Source organism: Erpetoichthys calabaricus, chromosome 3 (assembly GCF_900747795.2).
Source record: "Erpetoichthys calabaricus chromosome 3, fErpCal1.3, whole genome shotgun sequence".
Classification (NCBI taxonomy): Eukaryota; Metazoa; Chordata; class Cladistia; order Polypteriformes; family Polypteridae; genus Erpetoichthys; species Erpetoichthys calabaricus.
In genome coordinates this window covers 41,527,468-41,549,803 of record NC_041396.2, presented here as the reverse complement: position 1 = coordinate 41,549,803, position 22,336 = coordinate 41,527,468, and the positions used below count along the sequence as shown (strand labels likewise).

Genomic DNA, 22,336 nt, shown 5'->3' with positions numbered 1-22,336 from the left:
GTGTTCTGACAATTTTCTCTCCTGGCCAATATTACGTTTTTCAGGAATTTGCTCAACAATATAGCCTTCGGTCTCCACACACATCAACGAGCGTTGGGTGCCCATGACTCTTTTACCAAGTTTTCTGGTTGGCCCTCTGTATACTGGAAACACCTCACAAGACCTGCTGTTTTGAAGATGCTCTGATCCAGTCATCTAGCCGTCAAAAGTTTCCCCACGTCAAAGTCACTCAGATCCTTATGCTTGACCAATTTTTCTGCTTTCAACACGTGACTTTCAAGAACTACTTTTCACCTGCTGCCTAATGTATTCCACCACTAACCATTATGCCACGATATTCAGTGTGGTTCACTGTTCTTTTGCACATTTGTATTTGGACCTCTGCTTGTTCAAAAGGTCACTAAATTAGTGGTATATGGATAGTCAGATTTATTTTAGGCGGCAAAATCAGAAGTCAAGTGTGCTTCATAGACAGTATAATCCATATAATAATACATTGTTCAGACCAGACTTTAAGGTACAAAAATGAGCACAGCAGCATTTTATCAACATGTATAACAATGGAAATGATAGGTCTATATAAACACAATGTGTATATACCATAGACATAGCAACCAAGATGTATAAATAATACAACCATGGTAATGCTGCAGTGTTTACTATAAGGGTTTTACATACATCTAATGTGTTTCATCAACTGCAAAGGTTGAGATGGAGTCTGCTGAAATGCCAGTAAACTTTATTATCCTTTCATTCATCTATCTATTGAGAAGGAGTGGAGTAGTATTACACAGGTAAAACAAATTTGATTATTACTAATTTATTACTTTTCCAAATCTGCTTACTCTCATACAGAACTTCATGTGGTAGCATTGAGCACAATGAGAATAATAAAATTCAGATATTACAGTATAGATTAAATGAACCATATTAACAGAGCAAGATGCAGAGGACAGAAAGATATGGAAGAAGATGAACCGCTGTGGCCACTCCTAACGGGAGCAGCCGAAAGAAGAAGATTAACTGAACCATATACAGAATGCTTATCTGTATTTTTTGTTAATTGCCAATTTAGTTTAACATTTGTTAGTGTTTTGGAACTGAGACAGTGGAGTAATAGTTAGTACAGCTACCTAATAACTCCAAATATAAAGGTTTTAAGTCTTCACCGAATCTCTGTCATAGTTTGCATGTTCTCTGTTTGTTTGTGTGCATTTCACCTGACTAGTGTGGTTTTACTCCTACTTCCAAGGACATGCACATTTTGTTAAGTGGCAACATTTGTGTGAATTTGGCCCTGTATGGGTGGGCATTGTTGTCTTTTACCTGATGCCCAATACAATTTCTCCATGATCTTGTAATGGAGAAAATTTTTTTAATATAATTTTAGCCACACATATTTACAAAGAACAAACATACGCACATGTGTATCAGATGAGCCCCTATACTGCTAAATTGTAGTGGGGTAGGGTGGGAGGCAGGATCATTTGGTTCCTTTAGAACAATAAGGCAAAACAAAACTGCCTGTGTCTTTAAACTCCCAGGGGGTGTAGTGGGGGACTTGGGGGTCAGAGATCAAATTGGTCTGTTTGCTTATTTCACAGTCAGGCTTTGTTTTGATGGCTCCTTCCCCCTTCTCCAAGCTGGAACCTGTTGGGTTTTACCAGACAGGAATGGAACTTCGTTTACTTCTTATCTGGAGCTCTTAACAAATATTTACACATTTTTTTCCATTTTAAATGAAAGCTTTAGTAGTCATTCCCCCAAGACAGTCTCTAGGCAGCATAAGACCCAACTCAATGCATCCTTCCTTCAATAATGTCATATGTTGATTTGCTTCTGCTTGGCTCTTGTACATCTGTTTGCATCTTTGTGCTATGCAGGATAAAAATAAAATATTTAAAATGTACACTTGTATTGGATGCAGCCTACACTCAAATGCTGCTTTATAACTAGCTGATCTGATTTTTACCTCCTTTCAGAGTACTGAGCACATACAGTACCCAAAAAGAGAGGTGATAAAAAAAAAGTTATTTTCAAAATGGCATTAGCTTTCTGCTGAAAATACAGAGGGAGTGAGGGAACACACTTCTGATCATGGTGGCCTGAGCTCATTTCCTATTGGATGACAGCCACATCAGGAAATCGGTGCCATAATTGACACTAATTGGCATCTGTTTTAGCTGTCTCAGCTCTTATGAAGAATGGACAGGAAGAAAAGGTCCGTGCAGAGACAGGCAGGCGGGCCCGCACTACAAAAGTAAAGTCTGTGTGGCAGAGCTGCTCAGGCGGGATTTGTGTTTCTCATGCTGACCTCACATGGAGCACTTTCTTTCTTTCTTTCTTTCTTTCTTTCTTTCTTTCTTTCTTTCTTTCTTTCTTTCTTTCTTTCTTTCTTTCTTTCTTTCTTTCTTTCTTTCTTTGGTTTGCCTGATTGTGCTTACTCACTCACAAACTCACACATCTTTCATTCCTCTCATGGTCTTCATTGTATATTCTCCATTTCCTCTCATTTATTTCTATATTTTGTTACTCCTTGATCCTTCTCCTGATTTTTCTGATAGTTATGCCCTCATAGAATATTTTTTTATACTTTACCTTGTGAAACAACATGACACGTTTTTAGCATAGAAATGTACTATGTAAAGTAAAGTTTGTAGGTTTTGTGGCCCAGCTGTTAGAGTGTATATAAAGCACAAATTTGCCATGACTTTCCCCTCCGCTGACTCACTATGTGACTCCTATGTAAGTATTTCACTTCAGTAAAGCTTCAATGGTAGTAATGTGGAAAAACTTGGACCCGTGAAGTTCTTTGAGATTGAACTTAGTACAGAAAGTTTTTAAATACTGTAAAGAGTAGAATGTTACCAGTTCAGTGAAAGTCATCACTATGAGACTGGTGACTATTTGCCTCTCCCACAGTATAAATTCAGTGTGCTGGTATTAATTACAGACAGGTGTCAGACATCATCCTTGAAATCAGACAAATTTTGAACAATTTACATTTAAATTGTAAAAGGGAATGTTTTTTCTCCATTGCTCCAGTCGGTCTGCTGGGTTCTCTGGCCATCTGACCTTATCACCAGACTCCTTTTTAGAGACTTGCATTATACAATACAATACAGTACAATTTATTTTTGTATAGCCCAAATCACACAAAGAGTGTTGCAATGGGCTTTAACAGGTCCTGCCTTTTGACAGCCCTCCAGCCTTGACTCTCTAAGAAGACAAGGAAGAAATCCCAAAATACCCTTTTAGGGAAAAAAAATGGAAGAATCCTTGGGAAAGGCAGTTCAAAGAGAGACCCCTTTCCAAATAGGTTGGGCTTCCAGTGGGTGTCAATTAAAGGGGGTAAATACAATACAATGCACAGAACAGAAAACAAGTAATCCTCAATACAATATAATAGTGCAATAGAAATATTACAAGTACAGAGCAGAATTCAATAGTAGATAATATTACATAATGCGTTTTGATTTATGATTATGATATTATATATCAGGATGCTACTGTTCTACTGGTTATATATTAGTTTTATAAGATTGTATAGGTTTACTTGTTTTTTTCTTTGTTACTTATTCATTAATATTCTTGCCTAGTCTTATTTCTTTTTCTTTTCTTGTTGCTTTCTCTTTGACATCTTTTAAAGCACTTTGTTGCTTGCACATTGTTGGAATATAAATGTGCTATATAAATAAATATTGTTGTTGTTGTCTGTAATAGGGACAGCAGTGTTTTGGGATTGTGCCTATTTTTGGGGTGTGTCCAAGGTTTTTCTTTTTTTGCAGGTCTCAGGTGCTCATTTCAGCAACTAATAACAAGTAAAAGCAAACCCTTTTGGCCTGTCGTATTGTGCCACCACACCAGCCCAAGCGCACCCAGCCGCGGTTTTGTTTTTCTTTTCACAAAGAACTCTTCATTTTGGCTTTCCTTTAGCTGTGGGCCAGGTGGAAACTCTTTGAACAGCAAGCAGTGAGACGCTGGAGCGGAAAAAAAACTACGTTGATCTCCAGTAAGGGAAATGTCTTTTCAAGTAGCTCATATAAATGAAATTTTTTTCCTCCCTCTACTGATTTTAAAAACACATTTGAGTGTGTGATTTGAATGGGGTGTGTGCCTTTTGTATTTATTATTTCTGAGGCACGTCACAGCAGAAATGTTGTAAAACTGAGATTCTTAGTCATTTGGAGTCCTGAAGGTGTGGAGGGATCAGATGGGTGCTGCTTTTGGAGGAAAAACAGCTTGAGGTCATACAGTTTATAGTGAACTTGAATGAAGTGGAGGAGCCTGCACCATTGCATGTACACTGACTTGCTAAAGAGAACCTCCCAGCAACACATTTGTCACGGTCTTACCAAGCCTAAAGTAGAAATGCCTCTGTTGGTTTAGTAGTGGCAGTAATATCTTAAGGAGTCTTAGTGGTCGGACAACAGAAACAGTAATGTGGCACTTTGATTAGGGAATTCTGTCAAGAAAGCAAACCGAGATAAAACATTTTAAATGAGACTGGGAGTGTACTTTTACTAACCATTTTTCACTGGTCACACCCTTGTATATTAACCCTATTGTTAATGATGTCATTTGTGTATGTTTAGTGATTAGTTTCTTTAAATGGAATCTGTATATCTAAAATGTGTTTTTTTACAACAATACCTGTTTCTTAGTCAGTAGATATTCAGTACAGATTCCTTAACAAAGCACATCATCCTGAGGATCCAAAGCACATAAAGATGCAGTTCTGGTAATCTAAAATTATTTCAGTAGCTTACCATTCTGATTTCTTGGTCTTACCTTAGATTTGCTTTTAGGAGAGCACACCATCACAAAGTTCATGACTGTGAACTCTGTCCTTTGAAGCATTCATCAGTCCATCTTGGGTACCAGCTATTTCTGTTTCCAAAGTATGAGGAGCTTTTGTCCTTTATATAATAACATACTTGTAATAATTAGTACGAAAGACACTACAGTATATTAAGCCTAGCTTATTGATTTGATTTTATCCTTCCTGGTGATATTGAATATCTGAAGTGACACCTGATAGTTTCTTGTAATGGGAGTAACATTCAGAATCTGTTTTGGCTAAAGTGAGAGTAGAGTTACCTTGTACGCTTCAAACTAATTGGGGTTCCAATATCAACCTATTTATTCTTACTTTATATAGTACCTTTATATAGTGTCTATGTAAACTAATTTATATAATGCCTTTTTAAAGCAAGTACTAGTTTACCAAACAAGGTTACTTAAAATGCAATTACAAAGGTAAAAAAGAATGGCATTGGTAAAAAGACAAAGTTACACTAGAAGGGCACATTGAGAAAAAAAGTGGTGTGCAGTCACAAGCATCTTAGTACCTATTCTTCATTAAATACTATTAATTGCATGAGCATAGTTTGGTTGATACTCTGGGTCATAAGACCACATTATAACATTATAAGGTTGAGTGGTATGTATTTGAGACTGTGACACTGTTATTCAAAATAACTTGTGAATTATAATTAAATTAACTAATGTGATAAAGAGAGTATTTGTGAGGGAGTGGTTTGAGTTTGAGACTGGTAGGTACTATTGTAGGGTTGTCATTCTGGACTTCCATTGTGAGTTGTTAAAGTTATGCAAAATGGTGGAAGATCTTGATATCAGTAATAACTGAACAAACTTTTCAGTGCCAACTTTCTCTTTCATTATCAATCTTTTATGAGAAGGACACACAATGTAGTTATATTATCTAAATGCTCCTTTAAGCAGTTTTTCCTCTGTTACATTAATTACCTATCTTAACATTAGAAAGAAAAGTGTGAACTCATCAATTGTTTAAATTTACATTGCGAGTGTTGATTTGAGAAGAACATTGTGAAGAATATTGTCTATGAAGTGCCATTTAGAGCAGATTTATTGTGTGGTTTCTTTTTTTAACACTGGAAAATTGTTATGGGATGGGGTGGGGGGGGGGGGGGGGGGGGGGGGATGGGTTGGGGGGTGCAGAAGGGGATTTGGAATGGCTTTTGGAAATGATCCAGTGCATTTTTATAACTGCATTGAAGTTTTAATATGCAGACTAGACTTAATTTAGCATTGCCCCCCTCCCCAATGTAAAGCAACTACATGTGCTTTAAGAATGCAATCTAGTGAAAAAGTCATCTCAGTTGTAGTATTTAGTAGCCTGCCAGAGTGAGAAATCAAGGTACTGCCATACTGGAGACTAACTGGTAGGCTTTAGGATTTTAATGTGTACAGGACCTAAATAGTCCGCACAGACCTTGGGAAACTATTTTATCCTGTCATGGAATCATGTCTTGGGGTTGCTTTGAAAACTATGGACTGTCAGTAAACTACATATTCCTCAATAAAATGCCTTTAGAAGATGGTAGGACAAGTTGAATGTCTAGAAGACTGCGTAGTCTCCCTTCCAGACTGATTTCTCATATTGTGGTAGGTAATGAGGTGGAAAGTTTGAAGTGTATAGTTTGATCAATTTTTGTGTTGGTCTGATATCTGTGGTTATGCCAACCTACTTGTATCTTCATTTATCTTAAGGTTAACTGGATAATATGCAGTAGATTTTTCTGGCACTGTCATGGTAAGGTTGCCAGCTGCATTTCTGGGTCCTGTTTTGTATGTGCTCGCTGTCTCTCTCTCTCACTTGCTTTCTTTTTCTTTTTTCTTTTTTTTTTTCTGGCTTCTTAGATCTCGCTTGTAATTTTTTGCTTCAGAGCACAACAAAGTGGATGTTTGGTGAGAAGCGACGGGTAGATAATGAAGCCCCAAGCGCACGATTGTCAGCTGGACTCTGGCTGGTGGTAGAACTTTATCTGAAGACAAGGTTACCCCCTGGCTTTGAGAGGTCGGCTTGTGGGCTTAGCAGGCACATAATTGGAATGGCATGGCTTGTTTTCTTCATACTTGTTAATTTCAAAGTGGTATCGAAGCCATGCAACTGGTGTGGATGTAGCTGAATTACTGGTTGATAATTCAACTGCTGTGGTTATTAACAAAGATTCCCATTGCATCCATTAATGCAAAAGAGCCTCTACCTATATATCAGTGCTATGGGTCTAAGAATTGACCCTTGGATGTCTTTAGCATTTACCTTTTTTAACAATTTGAAGGCAGCACTTATCTTCACTAAGTGTGAAACTAATAAGGGTAAATTAAAAGTCTGAAGTTTTAAAGCCTTTTAGAAGTTGAATGTTTTCCTCATTCAAGCTGCCAGGGTTACATAAGTTCCGCTTCTTCAGAAATATGGCTGATAATGCAGATTTTGAATTTAGCTAATTAATGTAGAATTTCAGCACACGCCAAATGATTTTGCCTTAAAAGACTACAAAGAAGTGAGGGATCAGTAACCTTCCTAGCCTACCTTGTGGGTGTCAGGCTGTCTGTTAGGACTCCTTTGTTTTCATGCAGGGGATAGATGACCAGCTGGTCTCAGCCCAGCAGACTTGGACTTTTTCCCAAGGACCTCAGTCCCCTAGAGGTGTATTTATCTCTAAATTTCTCATTGTTTTTTTGTTTTCTTCCTTCTCTCTCTCCTGTCTCCACCACTTGGCATCAAGAACTCTAAACATTTCAGAATAAACGTATTGGTGATTTGGCTAGGTTTGAATTACCTGTAAATTAATCTACTAAGGGTTTTTTTTGTTGAAAAAAAATTGTATGTATATAGAATCTTAATAAAAGTGTTGCTTTGAAAGGTTCCTTAATATGGAGTACAGTGGTACCTCGGTATACGTCCTTAATGCATTCCAGATCCTTGGACTTATACCAAACAGGACGTATACCAAACGAATTTTTTCCATAAGAAATAAAGGGAAAATGATTAATCCGTTCCCATGAAAAAAAAATCCTATTGTTATTGGCATTCATTGATAGGGTTGTATAAAATAATTTAAACACTGCTTAATACTAAAATACATAAATACAAAAGCAATTATATGAAATAAATGAAAATTTAACCTCACTTTACTTTTTAATAACGTCTTTTCACAATCGTAGATACAGTCGTTCTTGGCATACGGTATGCAGCAGCCAAGTCCCGGATACGCATGCCACCTTCATACTTTTCAACAATCAATTCAAATTTACGCGAAAAATAACAAAATCATGTGAAAATTCACAGAGAGTTATAGCGCGAGTTGTTCACTGAATGCTAGCAACTGGCTTACTAATGCTCATGGGCAATCTTGGTATATGGTCTTGAGAGAGGTAAACAAGGGTAGCGCGCGGTGTTCTAGCACACGAGTCATATTCCAAACAAAGGTCGTATACCAAGCAAAATTTTTCGCGTCCAAACAGGATGTATACCAAGTTGGACTTATTCCAAAGCGGACGTATACCGAGGTACCACTGTACTTTGAAATGTACTACATGTCTGTTTGCTGCAAGGCTGTTAGTGAATTTCAAAGGTGCTTGCCAACAGTTTTTGCTGCAGAATATTGATGGAAGACCTCAAATTCTTCTCCTTGTAGAGTCCCCAGATTAATTACTGCTGTGTTAAATGTGTGTCTTTTACACTCATTGCCAGTCAGTTAAAATATTTTGAAAGGCACCTGCATGTTGTGTCCTTTGATACATAGTATCTTTATATTTGCTGTCAAGTGCAAAGTGTCTGAAAAGAGCCAACCACAAAATATATTTGCCATGAACATTTGTTTCCATACTTGTGCAAATTACAGGTTAAGTAATTTGGTTAGGGTCACACATTGAGCAAGTGGTGGAAAAATAACTGGCATCTTTAATCTTTGCAGTCCAATATCTTATCTGCTGTGCTACACAACTGCCCTACTGAATCTTAAAATCTTTAAGTGTGTCTCTGTGGTACATTTTGACTGTTACATCACTTAGTTTTAGCAATTTGTGCATGATATATGACACTCATGTATGTTGTTGGGTTTCTTTATAGCTGGCCTTATTACCCTCATTTACTAGCTCAAACTCACAAATAACACAAAAATGTTTGATGGACTTTCCTTTTCCTGGCTAATGTGGTTGTACTACTCATCAGTCAGGAAGAGGTCAGATCTTGGCAAAATTGAGAGGAAAAGCTTGTATCAGGTTCCTACAGCAGACATTGAAAGAAATGTAGCAGTATGTCTTCCTGTTACTGATTTGTTCAATGTATTTGTTCATACTTAAAACTCACCTTTCCTTTTTAGTGTGCTGAGGCATTGCCCAGAGAATGGTGCTGTTTAAAGATTCATTTAAATTGAGCTGAATTCACTAATGAATGAGTGTAGCTTTGTGACAGACTGTCTCCCCATTTAGGGTTTGATGCTACCTAATGCCCAGTGTTGCCAGGAAATCCTGTAGCTTCTCACATCCAAGCTAAATTAAATAGGTTAAATAAATTAATTGGCTGGATAAATTTACTAGTGGTTAGCAGAGTTTTATAGTAATTAGCACTGTTACCTCACAGTGGCCCAGTCATTCTTTGTTTGGTCTTTTCTTCATCTTTCCTTGTCTGGGTGATCGAAAAGTCCATATTGACTTTGAAACCTGTCCTGGCCTTTGTCTGTCTGGTGTGTGATGGTGTGCATGAGGATACTATAACAGCCAATCCAGGGTTGTCTCTTACCTTGTGTTAGACAACTCTGTTTCAGTCAAAGCAAGCTGAAAAATTAGATGGACAGAATAAATTCTTTGAACATTAGGCCTGGCTGGTTTCTTCTAGAAGATTGCCTTTCCAACAACAAAATGTCCAGTTTTTCAAATGTTAACATATCTTCAGGCCATTCTAAGTATGTGGCTTGACTTAAGTGTTGCTGCTTTTAAACACCAGACGTCCATCTCCTTCAGAGTAGGGAAAAAAAGGACGTACAGAAAAATAGATGGATTTAGAATATTCACAGATGATGCCTCTATCAGTGAAATTTGAGTTCATTAAATAAATAAATAAATAAATAAAGTGTAAGTCTCAAACCCCAATGAATTAAAAATGGCCTGTTATTAAATGCAACGTTGCTTTACAGTTGATCTGATGACAAGTCAGGAGAGCTTGCACGCTGGGCGCGGGCCGCCAAGCTGGGCCCTGACCTCCTTGACTTCTTTTCCTTTTTCTGTGCGCTTGCTCTCGCTGATGTAATAAAACCCGTCTAACACACAGCCAGCACAATAGTCCTGTTGTTCGGCACTAGCCTCCAACTTTAATGGTGTTTTCTTTAAAGGTGCAGCTCTCTCAAATAAATGCCACCAGTGAGATACTGTACCGCTGGGGCCTTTTAATCAGCAAAAAGGTAAAGTTGTAGGGAAGGAAGAGCGCAAGGCGGAAAGAGACGAAGTGAAAAAGAACACAAAAGCATTTCTATTTAGAAAGTCAACTTGATAATACTCCACGGACCTCAGCTCGGCTGCGGGTGTGACCACAACCTGCGAAAACATGAGAAGGGATAGGGCCATAACTGGGGGCATGGGGAGAAAAAGTCTGACTTGTGTTAGTTGTGTGTTTAATCTGGCCAAACTTTACAAAACAAGCCATAACTTTACAGTTAATTTATCTATAAACCACAAAATCAAATATATGGTTATACAATTATTTTTTTTATAATATTTATAAAATAAACCTGTGCCTCAACATCAGATCTTTGGCCATAATGTTTACATCTCTCTGAACCCATCTGCCCATTTTTTGAACCAATTTTCTCTAGCAAAGTGTTGTAGAAGCTGGAGCCTATCCAAAGGAAAAAATCAACTGTGGATGGGATGCAATTATCATCACGTGTAGTTAACATATTCTTTTTTATCTTCTCTTTTCTGTACTTGGACTCACACACAAGTCAAGAACTAATCCTAGATGTGATTCCATTTTATTCACAGAAATTTGACTTCAATATCCATCCCTTTTTAGAGGCCTGGTTTGTTTATATCTAGATCCTGTTTCAACATCATCAGACACAGGGCAGAAACTAACCAAGGCTGGAGCAACATTATGTTTAAACATTTGTTGTTAAAATCCCCGTCTATCCAGTAATTGAATGCACTTTCTCCAGTTTAAGGTCATGTGGAGCTGGAGTGTGTTCTGGTACCGCAGAGTGTGCAAGTCAAGACTCGCCTTCAAATGGGACATTCATATGTCTGCATGTATGAAGTTGACATATTTTCTGACATTCCCTTGTCCCAGTTGTACTGGTATTGAGTCACACGACAACCAGACCCAGTCCCTGCTGCATCAGGTGCAGGCGACAACCAGACCCAGTCCCAGCTGCATCAGGTGCAGGGCAATGGCAAAACCTGTTTGAGGTGCCAATATGTTAAAACATATTCAATTAAAATATCCATCACTCCATCCATTTTCTGATTTTATTTTCTCCAGTACAGGTTGTAAGCAACTGAAATTTATAATTATACCAGATGTACAGGAATCAGTCCCTGAATTGGACGGCAGGATGCTCACATGGGACTTTAATATATGTGCTTAATCAGTATCTGTTGTCATTCTGCTTTATCCTTTAAAGAGTTTCCAGGAGCCTGAACTTGTCTTCTCCGGCAGTTGGAGCAAGGCAGGAATCAGCTGTGACTGTGACATCAGTCCAATAATAGATACTCTCACACATGCTCATCTTCTGGGCCCATTTATAATTGCCAATAATTATAACCTGTATATATTTGAAATGTAGGAAGAATCTATTGAAATCAGCAAAACTCATAGAGACTGGCGATTTAGCTGGCAATTTAGACCCAAATCCCTGGAGCAGTGAGGAAACGGCTCTAACCATTGTGCCAGTGTGCTGTCTATTTTCAAAATCTATAGATAGATAAATACTTACAATGTGATTAAAAGTTAAGATATCATAAATATCCACACACCCATCAATCCATCCGTTTTTTTACCTTGTGTAAACCAAAGCCCAAATTGAGGGAAGCCAAATTTTAACTGTGCAACAAATGCATTGCTCTGCATATGCTTCTTGTAGTGAGGATTAGGTGGGTTGGAAGCTTTCACAAAGCCTAATGCAGTCATTTGTTTGTGTGCTTTTCCAAGTCACTCTGCTTTTTAGTTTCTGTCTCTTACATCTGTTAATTTCTTCCCTTTGAGGTACAAACAAAAAGCAAATACTTGTGTGTGAAATATTATTAATAAAAGAAAAGTTTCTTACCAATAGTGGCATTTATTAAACTCATAAATAGCATTTAATAAACTGGTAATTGGTGTGTAATTTATACAAAATAGTCTCTTATTGCTAACAGACGAGCCCTGCAGCAGCACAGGGGATTAATTTGCACCATATGGCTTTTGGGCTGAACTTGACTGTCGGCTTTTGTGGTCACTTGGAAGTTCTGCTGCTTCTGCCACTGGATTGCAGCTGCAGATTTTGCTAGAGAGAATAATGGTGACCGTGCAGGTTGGTGGAAAACTTTTTTTTTTCTCTTTTTTTTTCCCCTGACCCTCCCGTCCTCTTTTAAAGCTCTCAGCAAAAATAGCAAGTGTTTCTAATATAGCTGGTTTTCATCTCTCGTCTTCTGAAATGGATTTGATTGCAAGTGGGCCAGTTATTTCCTCTTAAAGGGAGAGCGATTCATTTAAGGTGTCAGTCTATGATTTGTTAAAGAGGTTGTGGCCTTCCCTTATTCTCCCCCTCCTCTTTTATACATGCATACCAGTCTACTGACAAGCCTGGGGCTGTATTTATGAGTGTCTCCGTTGAAACTTGCTCCTCCCTCGACAGAGAGACTTGCCTTATTTTATTTTATTTTCTGCTGCATCATAAAGTGAGTGCTGCAGAGACCTGAAACTGTGCCATTGAAAGCCTGTAAATGTTGGTAATGCTGGTAATTAATGTGATATGTTAATGTGTGCTTATAATTTATCGTTTCTTCTGTTCTTCATTGCCTTTTGTATTTTTTCATTTTTGCATGCACCTTTTTGGTTTTTAGAAACACTTTTTTCAACTTTTTCTTCATTTCTCAATTTTGAAAAATCTCACTTACGCATATTTATATTATTTAAAGTGGGCCTTCCACAAAGTGCATCTTTCATACAGATGCTCACACAATATGCAAAATGTAAAAGCATTGGCAACATTTGTAACTATGTAAAGCCAATAAAGTATATTTTGTGTTTGACTGGAATTTGACTGCGGTTTTGTGACCTCGACATTGACTCTGTAGTTCCAAAGATGTGCAGACACAGAATAGTAATAAAAAAAAAAGAAAATGCATGTTACAGCCAAAAATGAAAATATTTTATTTTCTTGTAATGATTGTGAGATACAGCTGTTGTGTTTTTAAAAAGTGCATGTGTAATTATAACTTTACTTGTGTATTTGGGTGTGTATATGTTTACACAGTAACACATACACAATACAGTTCCTCGTTTGCATAACATTCAACCAATGTAAATTCTAATTTGTGTAAACATTTTCATAGGGTAATGTTTTCGAACATACAGAAATATTTAGTTATACACTATAGCTAGAGTAGTTCCATACAAAGTGTGTGGCTATATAATAGATAAAGATAGCAGACATGCATCAAATTGCACATGAAGCAGCACTTTTTTTTGTTGTCTCTTATAATAGTGTATTTTCAGTTTATATAACAATGCAAAGCCTATGGTCCAGTTAAGCTGAAAATGAAGATGTTGCTACATATATAACATTAATTATATACAAAAATCGATAAGCGGTGGCTGCCCAGCTCATGAAAATTTACTTGAAGTTTTTAAAATAAAGGTACCCCAGTATGTTGTTGTCAATTACACTATATGGTAACTTTTGTCCAGGTATGTACAGTGTAGAAATACCTGCTAACATTAGTTCAAAATTCACCCATAATTATATGTATGTCTTTGTTCTTTATGAAGTTGACACCCACCCTACTAAACTCCCTCCCAAATTTTAAACTCTTTTGTCAGGTCACCTTTTAGAAGGAATAACTGGTATAAAAGTCTTGTCTATCTTATAAAACCACATTTTTTCCTTGCAATTTCAAGTTTGTGACAACACTCTCCATGGATACCTTATATACTGTATATCTGGTCCTTCCAGCTGATCCTTAGCTTTCCTGCAATCTTTTAGTACTTCACTTCAGGACTCTGACATTACTGACTGGAGATGTGAAAGGTGAGAAACCCAGTAGCTATTTTAAACCTTTAGAGATCAGAGTTGGAGAAGGTGTCTCCCTGGAACCCAGCAAAAAAGTTTATGGGTAAGGCACCTACCTTTTGTTCACCACCAGGTGGCAGCAGCATGAAGACTCTCCAGAAAGTAGACCAGTTTTTGCTCTATGTAGTTACTTTATTGGCAAATAACTTTGGAAAGTAATTAAGAGACATGTTTGAATTAAAAAAATGTAAAATATGTACAAGTGAATGCTTTCACTAAAGAGAAGCAAGTAAATGACTGAAAATACAATACTGAGAGTCCCAGACAAGTGGTCCAGTTATGTTGTTGAAGTGGATATTATGCCATCTTTCAAGAGGCAACAGAAGGAAAAACTTGGCTCACATAGCTGTGAATTAACTCAGTGAGTAAGATGACCTGACTAGTGCTTTGCACTATACAGTTTTGTTCCTTTTGTAAAGGCTGATGCAGCTGGGACTGGAGGTCAATGATATAAATAAGAAAATGCCACCCAATGGTCCAGATTGGTAAAATATTAAAAAGAATCAGATTTTCATTTGACCAGTTTTGCATGGCAGTAGAGTATAATCATAGAAGTAAAGGGGTCATGCCTGCCGTGTTGAGTTAATGGCTATGAAGTTTTCTGTGTTTAATTTTCTATCTTTTTAATCATTTTGGTGAATGTTGAGACCATAGTGTTTGTGTGTGTGTTTATTTGTTTATTTAATGAGCTTCTGTAAAAATGTATCCCAGGGACAAATACATTTCTATCTAACATGAGCATTGCATTAGACTTAGATCTATTAGCCACTTATTAAATCTTTTGCAAGGTTTTGGTACATAGCAATGACTTATAGAAGCACTGTAGGTAAACCTTACTTTAAAATGTCATTACTGGTATTTTGTTAAGTCTTAATTAAAACCAAGCAGTTTATTAAAGTCTTTTTACATAGATGTACCTAGCTGAAGGATTCATCAATCTAGGTGTTGCTGATATTATCACACCTGCTAGTGTGCTTTATTTGTACAGATATGGAAATCATTATAATATAGTTATATAAAAGACAAGATCGTATTTGCAGTAGACAGATGCTATAAAAAGTAAAGCCTGTTGTATTAATCATTCCTATATGCATAGATGCATACTAACCATACTGTAGAATGAAAAATTAAACCTAATGTTTTCTGGTATTTACCCCCTACCATGTCAATACAAGCCATGTGTGGGTGAAGCAAAGCTATAGGACATTTATAAAACAATGTCTTGTCTGAATAATTCCCTCCCAATAAATCTGACAGTTCAGGAAAGTTTTGCTTTTTTTACCTTATAGCTATATCATTATTTTACTCATAAAGTTTGGTATCTTGTGGAGGTTTTTACTCATAAAGTTTGGCATCTTGTGGAGGTATATGTGAGTGAGTGTGCCCTGGATGGACTGGTGCCAAGTCATGGGTCAGCCTCAGCTTTGTGCCTGATGTTGCTGGCATAGTTTCTAGTTCCTTATGGTCCTTTACTGGACTAAGTGGTTTAAGTAGTTGGCTTTGAACTTACTTTAGTGGATATCCCTTTTGGGTGCCTAGTGTTAGTTTCTTTAATGCCATTTATAAGGTAAAGCTGTTAGGATTTTAAACAAATGAAAAGTGTGCTCTTTCCCCCTCTCATATCACTGTGTTAAAATGATTTTGACATTCACATGCCCTGATTAAAAACAAATTGCATTCCTCTTGATAGAGGTGATTTTTTTTTTAAAAGCGGACGCTTTACAGAGGCCGCAACTGCTGACAGATTTACTGTGCTCTCATTTAGATTTCAGAGGCAGCATTTTTTTCCCGTGTTTTCCTTTCTCTCCAATGCTCATCCTGATTCCGCCTGTGTAAACAATCAGCAGTTTGTCACCTTTTGTTCTTAAATGGGTGCCAGTTTGACTTTAACTCTTCATTTCTCATGCAGGGATTGTGTTTATTAAACTCTGGCGCACTTGTGGACCGCTGACAGAGAATTGGCAGTCTGCCATTCTGATGATGACCAGCCTCCGGCCTAGAAAAACGAAAAATATTATATTGTAGCTCCTACTTGGATGTTTATGTAGTTTTGCTACCTTAAATGTGTTGTCTTGCTTTGGCCATGTATTCTGTTATAACTGGGAACTTCTTCTCAGGAAACAGAATAAGTATGCAGTGAGTTTCTTTTATCCATCACTTTCTCCAGGACTATACAGTGGATATACATGATCTCAGGAAACTAACTTTATATGGGACCTTCTTCTGGACCGGAGACTTTTTGTCATTGCTTATTTTACTTTTTTTGTTTTCCTCAGTATATAAAGTAATTTTTAAAATTGTCACCAACCTATCTAACCTGGATGTCTTTGTAATGTAGTCGAAACCACAGTATGCTGGACAAAGACCACGTGCATGTTTAGAAAACTAACAAAACACGTAGTATTACGTATTCATTTAAAAAGACAGACACAAGTCTCCGTTTTCACCTTTTGTTCACACCACTTCTTCAAAAAATGCTTTCCAGAGCCATATACTTCTACAAATGGCGGCTCGACATTATAATGTCGATGGGTGAAATGCATTGTAACTGTAACTGTAATTGCATTGATTTATTTATGCTTATTATGTCACCCATCCCTGATTGGATTTTGCTCATTACAACATCTCATTCCACTTCATGGATGTAAACCATTTTCTAACATAATGGGCATTAAGGAGTTGTGTTTTTTGGTGCTTGTTGTGCTGCTTGTCTGTATGCATCTAAATTTGCATTTTGTACAGTTTTAATGTTGTATACATGCAGAAAAAGGCAAATTATTTAAATTGATGGACTGCTACTGTTTTCAGATTACTGTTCAATAAATCTTGTGGTCTGAGGTGTTTCTATTCCTTGAAACATTTTTCTGCCTATGCGTATATGCCCCAGTGTAGGGGATTTTCTCTGTCCAGTTGTGTTAACCTGTGGATGGAGATACTTTTGTAAACAATATGAAAATGCTAGTATGGATGGAGATAGTTTTTGTTTAAAAATGCCATTATTAAATTACAATATAGCAGTATGGGTATCGCCTTAAACTGTATTTTATTTATTTGAGAGGTCAATAAAATAAAAAACCACAAAGTGATTGAACTAAGTGCACTGCAGCACTTAGGTTCTTGTTATTTTCTTGTACCGAAGTAGAATTTTTTTTGCTTAATACTTATTTTACTTTTTGTTCTATTTGTTCAGCAAGTGTGAAAGTAGAAATATGCATCCTTTCATTTTTGTTGTAAACTTTACTGTGATATTTAAAAGTATTTTCTTTTAAAATATTTGCATAGTTAATTAATATACATGCAACTTTAAGAGAATTCATTTACTGTTGTTTTTCAGTTTGTGATAAAGCCCTTGCATTGTGTGGACTTATTGCACAAATTTTTATCCAACCCAGTGAACAACTTTGAGGCCCCTGTACCTTTCTGTTTTTTAATTTTATTTGTATTTTAGCTTCTTATTTGTAAGAAATTGTGTTTTTATGGAACTGTTTTTGCATTTGTCACTTTTTTAAATATCAGTATATACTCAGTCTCATACTAATCAGTATTTAGTATGAAGTACTGAAAGTTGGGTGTTTAGTTCTTTTCTTTAAAAAATTTTAAAGAAAACCAACAACATAACATAAGGACTTTGGCAAATGAGAAGAGACCTTTCAGTCCAACGAGTTTGTTTGTTTAATTGACAGCTGAGTTGTCCCAATGTTTCATGCAGATACTTTTAAAAGTTGTCAAGGTTTCTGCTTCAACTACAGTATATGAGTTGGTAACTTGCTCCAAGTATTCACTGTATTGTTTGTATGAAGCAGTTCCTCCTGACTTTAGTCTTAAATGCACTTTGCCTTAATTGCCACCAGTATCTTCAAGTATATGATTCACTATTTAATGAAATTGTTGCCTGTGATAATTTTGAAGCCTGTTTTGCTCAAGGTTTAGTAGGACATGCTCTTTAGTTTGGGGATGCATGCCACTGCACACTTTTTAGTGCAGTATTTTTTGTAGTATGGTGACCAGAACGGCACACTTGTGAGTCTCCCAAATGTATGACATAATTTGTGCAGCTTAATTAAACTTGGTTCGACTTGGCAGCATTTTGTCATATATATCTATCCATTTCTGGGCCACAGTCAGTGCTTTGTTTTCTTGTATTTACTCCATCCACCATGTTCTCATAAACGTACCTGCTAATTATTTACTTCTCATGGCTCCAGGCACCTACTTTGATTCCTGGCTTGGTCACTGTCTGTTTAAAGTTGGCATATTCTACCTCTGTCTCTGTGTTTTTGGTGCTTCAGTTTACTCACACAGCCAAATGCAAGCAAATTAGATGCACTGAGCTTGTATGCAAGGGAGATGGATAGATTAGTAACCCATCAGGCAAGGTTGCAACTTTACACCTGATGCAGCCCGGATGGACTTTATAGGAGCCCAAAATTATGAACCCACCTATACTTACTAGCATCTGATCTAGGAAGTGTTTTATTGGTGTATCTACTGCATGTAGCCCCACTCAGATTTTCATCTAATTAAGGGGCAGGTCTGGAAAAATCAAAGCTTTCATTTTAAAAGTCCACAAAGCTTCAGTCAAAGCAAGGACTATGTGCCATTTGTGTGGTCTATGTGTATTGGGATTTTGTGCTGCTAATGGTTGAATTCCTAAAGTGCATTTCTTGTTTACCATGAGAAAACTGATTGTTTTGCTCCATTGCCATTATTATTAGAAGTCACATATGTAAAATACAGCACACTTTACAACAAAGAAAATGGACCCATTCAGAATTTTCACTTCTCATATTTCTCTGGCCTTTTTAGGGACAGGTAGGTAGGTGTGTGTGTAATAACTAAATGAAAAGACACAGGCTTAGCTGAAACAAACTGGATTGAGCATTCTAGCTTTGATGGAAATGGTTTATTTAAGAAGTGGCGCTTGTAAGCTGGAATGCATGTGGTGTTGCCATTAAATGCAGTGAAAACTGAATCGCCTATTGACACCTCATATATCTTATTCTGTGATGGTTTTGAAATACAAAAATCACTTCTTTCTCATTCTTTAGCAAAGGAATGTGGTACATTTCACTGTTATTTTGTCATTTAAGGTTTTCTCTCTCTCTCCTTATGGTTAGCACAATAAATACTTACAGCAAACATATTGACAACTATTTAACTTATTGTGCTTTCGGGCCTTGCATTTTTAGCATCCTATATTTTGTAAAAGGGACATGGCAATATTGCAAAAACAGGACAGCTAACCCATCCATTTGTTTCTGTCTTTTTCAGGCTCTGCAGGCAGCGCGTCAGTTCCTTCTCCAGCAAGCAACAGGCTTGAATTCTCCCAGCAGCAATGAGAACAAGCAAGCAGCTGTGCAGGTCAGAGCAGGTTCACCTCCTTATGTCCCGGGGCGAGCGTTTGTGTTCACGGCGCCTGATTAGGCTGGGAGGGGCAGATTGGGGGGCTTGACACGTTTGCACCAGAAGAGGCCACTCGCCTCACACGCCCGGCTGAAGGTCAGGTCCATGCTCACATCAGGAACAGCCTACTGTAATATCACATTGCTTTCTGGCAGGAGGCGGGGTTGGTGGGGGATTAATGCTCCTACTTTTAACTCTTTGGATCTCAGTAAAATTTCATCTCATGCATTTCATTTGGGAATTCTGTTTAGATTGAAAGTATTTCTCAAAAGGAATTTTTGATGTCTCATCAGTCACACCATAAGATTTCTGAGACTCTTAACATTGAGTTGAAGGTGTAAATATACCTAAACCAGGTGCTAAAGTTAATGAAGAGGCAGTCTGATGTCCGAAATGCGTCATGTTTCCTATTCAGCACTGGGTGTATTCTGTGGCTTGCCATTTGAATGCTACAGTTTCATGCAAATCCTTAGTGCATTAATCCTGGAAGTGCAAATTGTGAGATAATTTTGACATTTTTATCAGTAAAATCAGTTGAGCATCTGTTTGTCAGTCAAGGAGAAAATAATGTAAGGCAGACCTCTAATTGTCCCTATTAATTTCAAAATACATGTAGACTTGTGGAAAAGCCATTATATTATAAACTGAAAGGCTACCTGGTTATTTACCATCTCTGATTCAATGAGTGATCCTAAATGTGGCAGTTTACCTGCCCAATTGTTAAAAAGGGTGGAAAAACAATGTTTTTATTCACATAGAGTTTTCCCTGTTAGTGAAGATTCTGGATTATGAATCTAAAAAATGGATGCCAGTTGAGCCAACTGTTAATTCACTGTCTGAACAAAGTAAATCAAAACTTTGATGTTATATGGAGAAATGTGGAATTGTGGAAAGAACCTAGAGGTGATATTTGCTGAAGAAGGGTAATATATAAAGGGAAGCTTGTACTCTTGCAGGAAGTTTATCCCACTGGCTAAGATATTAGGCTAGGGTAAATGAACCTTCTAGTGCTCTCTTTTTCACAAGAAAGCATTTGGATTGTAGATCTGTACTTGTAAAAGACCTTTACATAATAGTCACTATAGAAAGGATCTACAGTATATCAAAAAGTGCTTATTGAAAACATTACAAACTTCTGTTTAATTAGTATATAATTCTCAGCAACATGGACCATAAAGGACAAGGCTGACAGTTCAGCCCTCACTACTGACAAACTTAAGGGAGCCGAGTGAGTCACTTTATCAGCCAGTGCTACAGTTGTAGAAAATAACTTAAACTTACTTTTTATGGAGCATCTTTGTTAATGAGCATCATCATAGCAGACATATCAAAGCATTTCATCACATTCCTCTGCTAGATTAATTTCCTCCAGTGAATTAATTGCCATCCCTTCTAAACTTGTTTCCTTCCCTGTACCTGCTATGTTCCCAACTCTATAAAGGATAAAGCAGGTTGAAAAAATGGGTGCATGAATGGAGGCAAAATTTGCAGATCACATTTATTCTTAGCTAGTCACTGTTCTCAGATCACAAGCAAGCTTTTATCTAGCATCTTTTAATAGTAAACTACAATGCACAACCGTTTAACAGGTGCACCAGGGCTCCAGTGAAATGAGCCTACTGCTAGGAAGAGATACTCTCTTGCAGTCTTGTGCCATATGAGTCACTTGAGCTAACTGAGTTCTCCTTTGGTTCGATAGGCTAAGATGGTTGCTTTCTATACACCACACCAGGTAGTAGTAAAGTAGTACTTGCTTCCATAGTATTACAATGTGAGCTCTGACAAGTTATACAAAGTTATTTTAGTAGCGGAGTCTGAATGCCTTGTGCTTCATAGTCCCCTACATTTGCCACTAGGGTGCAGTGTATTAAACAAGGGTATAAATCTAGTGGCAAAGAGTTACTAATACGAAAGATCACATTTTCTCTACTATGGTCTTTTTAACTGAGTTATTTATCCGCTTATTGTGTGGTTCTTATTTAAATCTTGTAAAATCAAATTGTAACCCATTTTTAAAATTAACGTTTTTTTGCCTTTTATAGACTACCACCCTACTTTACACTGTTTCCCACATTGCAGCCAGAATAAACATTCCTTCTCCTTGCCTCTAAACAGTAAACTGTATTTGTAGAAAATGCATAGATGGTTTGAGTTTTTTTTTTAATATATCATTGTGGCTGGGTGGCTGTGAAGATGTTCTTAGAATTAGAGAGTCATTTAAACCAATGACATTCCAGACAGCACAACAAGAGCCAATCAGATTATGTAGTGTAAAAACAAAGGACTTGGCAGGATGTTCAGTATGTAAGGCACTCTATATAGAATACAGATTTTTATCTTAATAGTCTGCCACATGAATGCTTCAGTGTATCCCTTCATTTTTCCAGCAGTCTTCTTGTAATAGGAAGCTTATCTAAGCAACAGTGGACACAGGGAAGGAACAAACCCTGAACGTGAAGCCATTACTTGTGGCCATATGTTTAAAGTCAGAATAAAACAGATGAAGTTAAAGCAGTAAATGCCACTTAGGTATTGATAATTTGAGTCCCACATATGAACTCCACCCACCACCCCAGCTTGCTTAATGCTGCAGGTCAATACTTGTCATTCTTTAGGGTTTCATCTGTGGAAAGTGTGCAAAAGTTCTACTGTGACTTTCAATCCTGGCTTGCTTTGAAAGGAATTTTGCAAGTGGATTCGAGCGCAGTAGTTTTCACAAGTTCTAAGTGAGACTATAGATTTTTCATCAGACATCTCACCCTGAGCTGCTTCTGTGATTTAAATGGCCAAGAATTTGGCCTCCATGCAGTGATTCATGCAGAGTATAAAAGAACAAA

The 22,336-nt window shown here is 37.2% G+C and overlaps 1 protein-coding gene across 2 annotated transcripts in view; it reads left to right on the top strand.

Annotated features, from left to right (window-relative positions):
• Nucleotides 1-22,336, top strand: part of foxp4 (forkhead box P4) — a 239,519-nt gene that overhangs the window by 82,613 nt on the left and 134,570 nt on the right. For both annotated transcript variants that reach the window (XM_028796682.2, XM_028796680.2), the window contains exon 3: nt 19,368-19,457. In XM_028796682.2, coding sequence (XP_028652515.1) covers nt 19,368-19,457 — 90 coding nt within the window. The remainder of the gene's footprint in view (nt 1-19,367; nt 19,458-22,336) is intronic.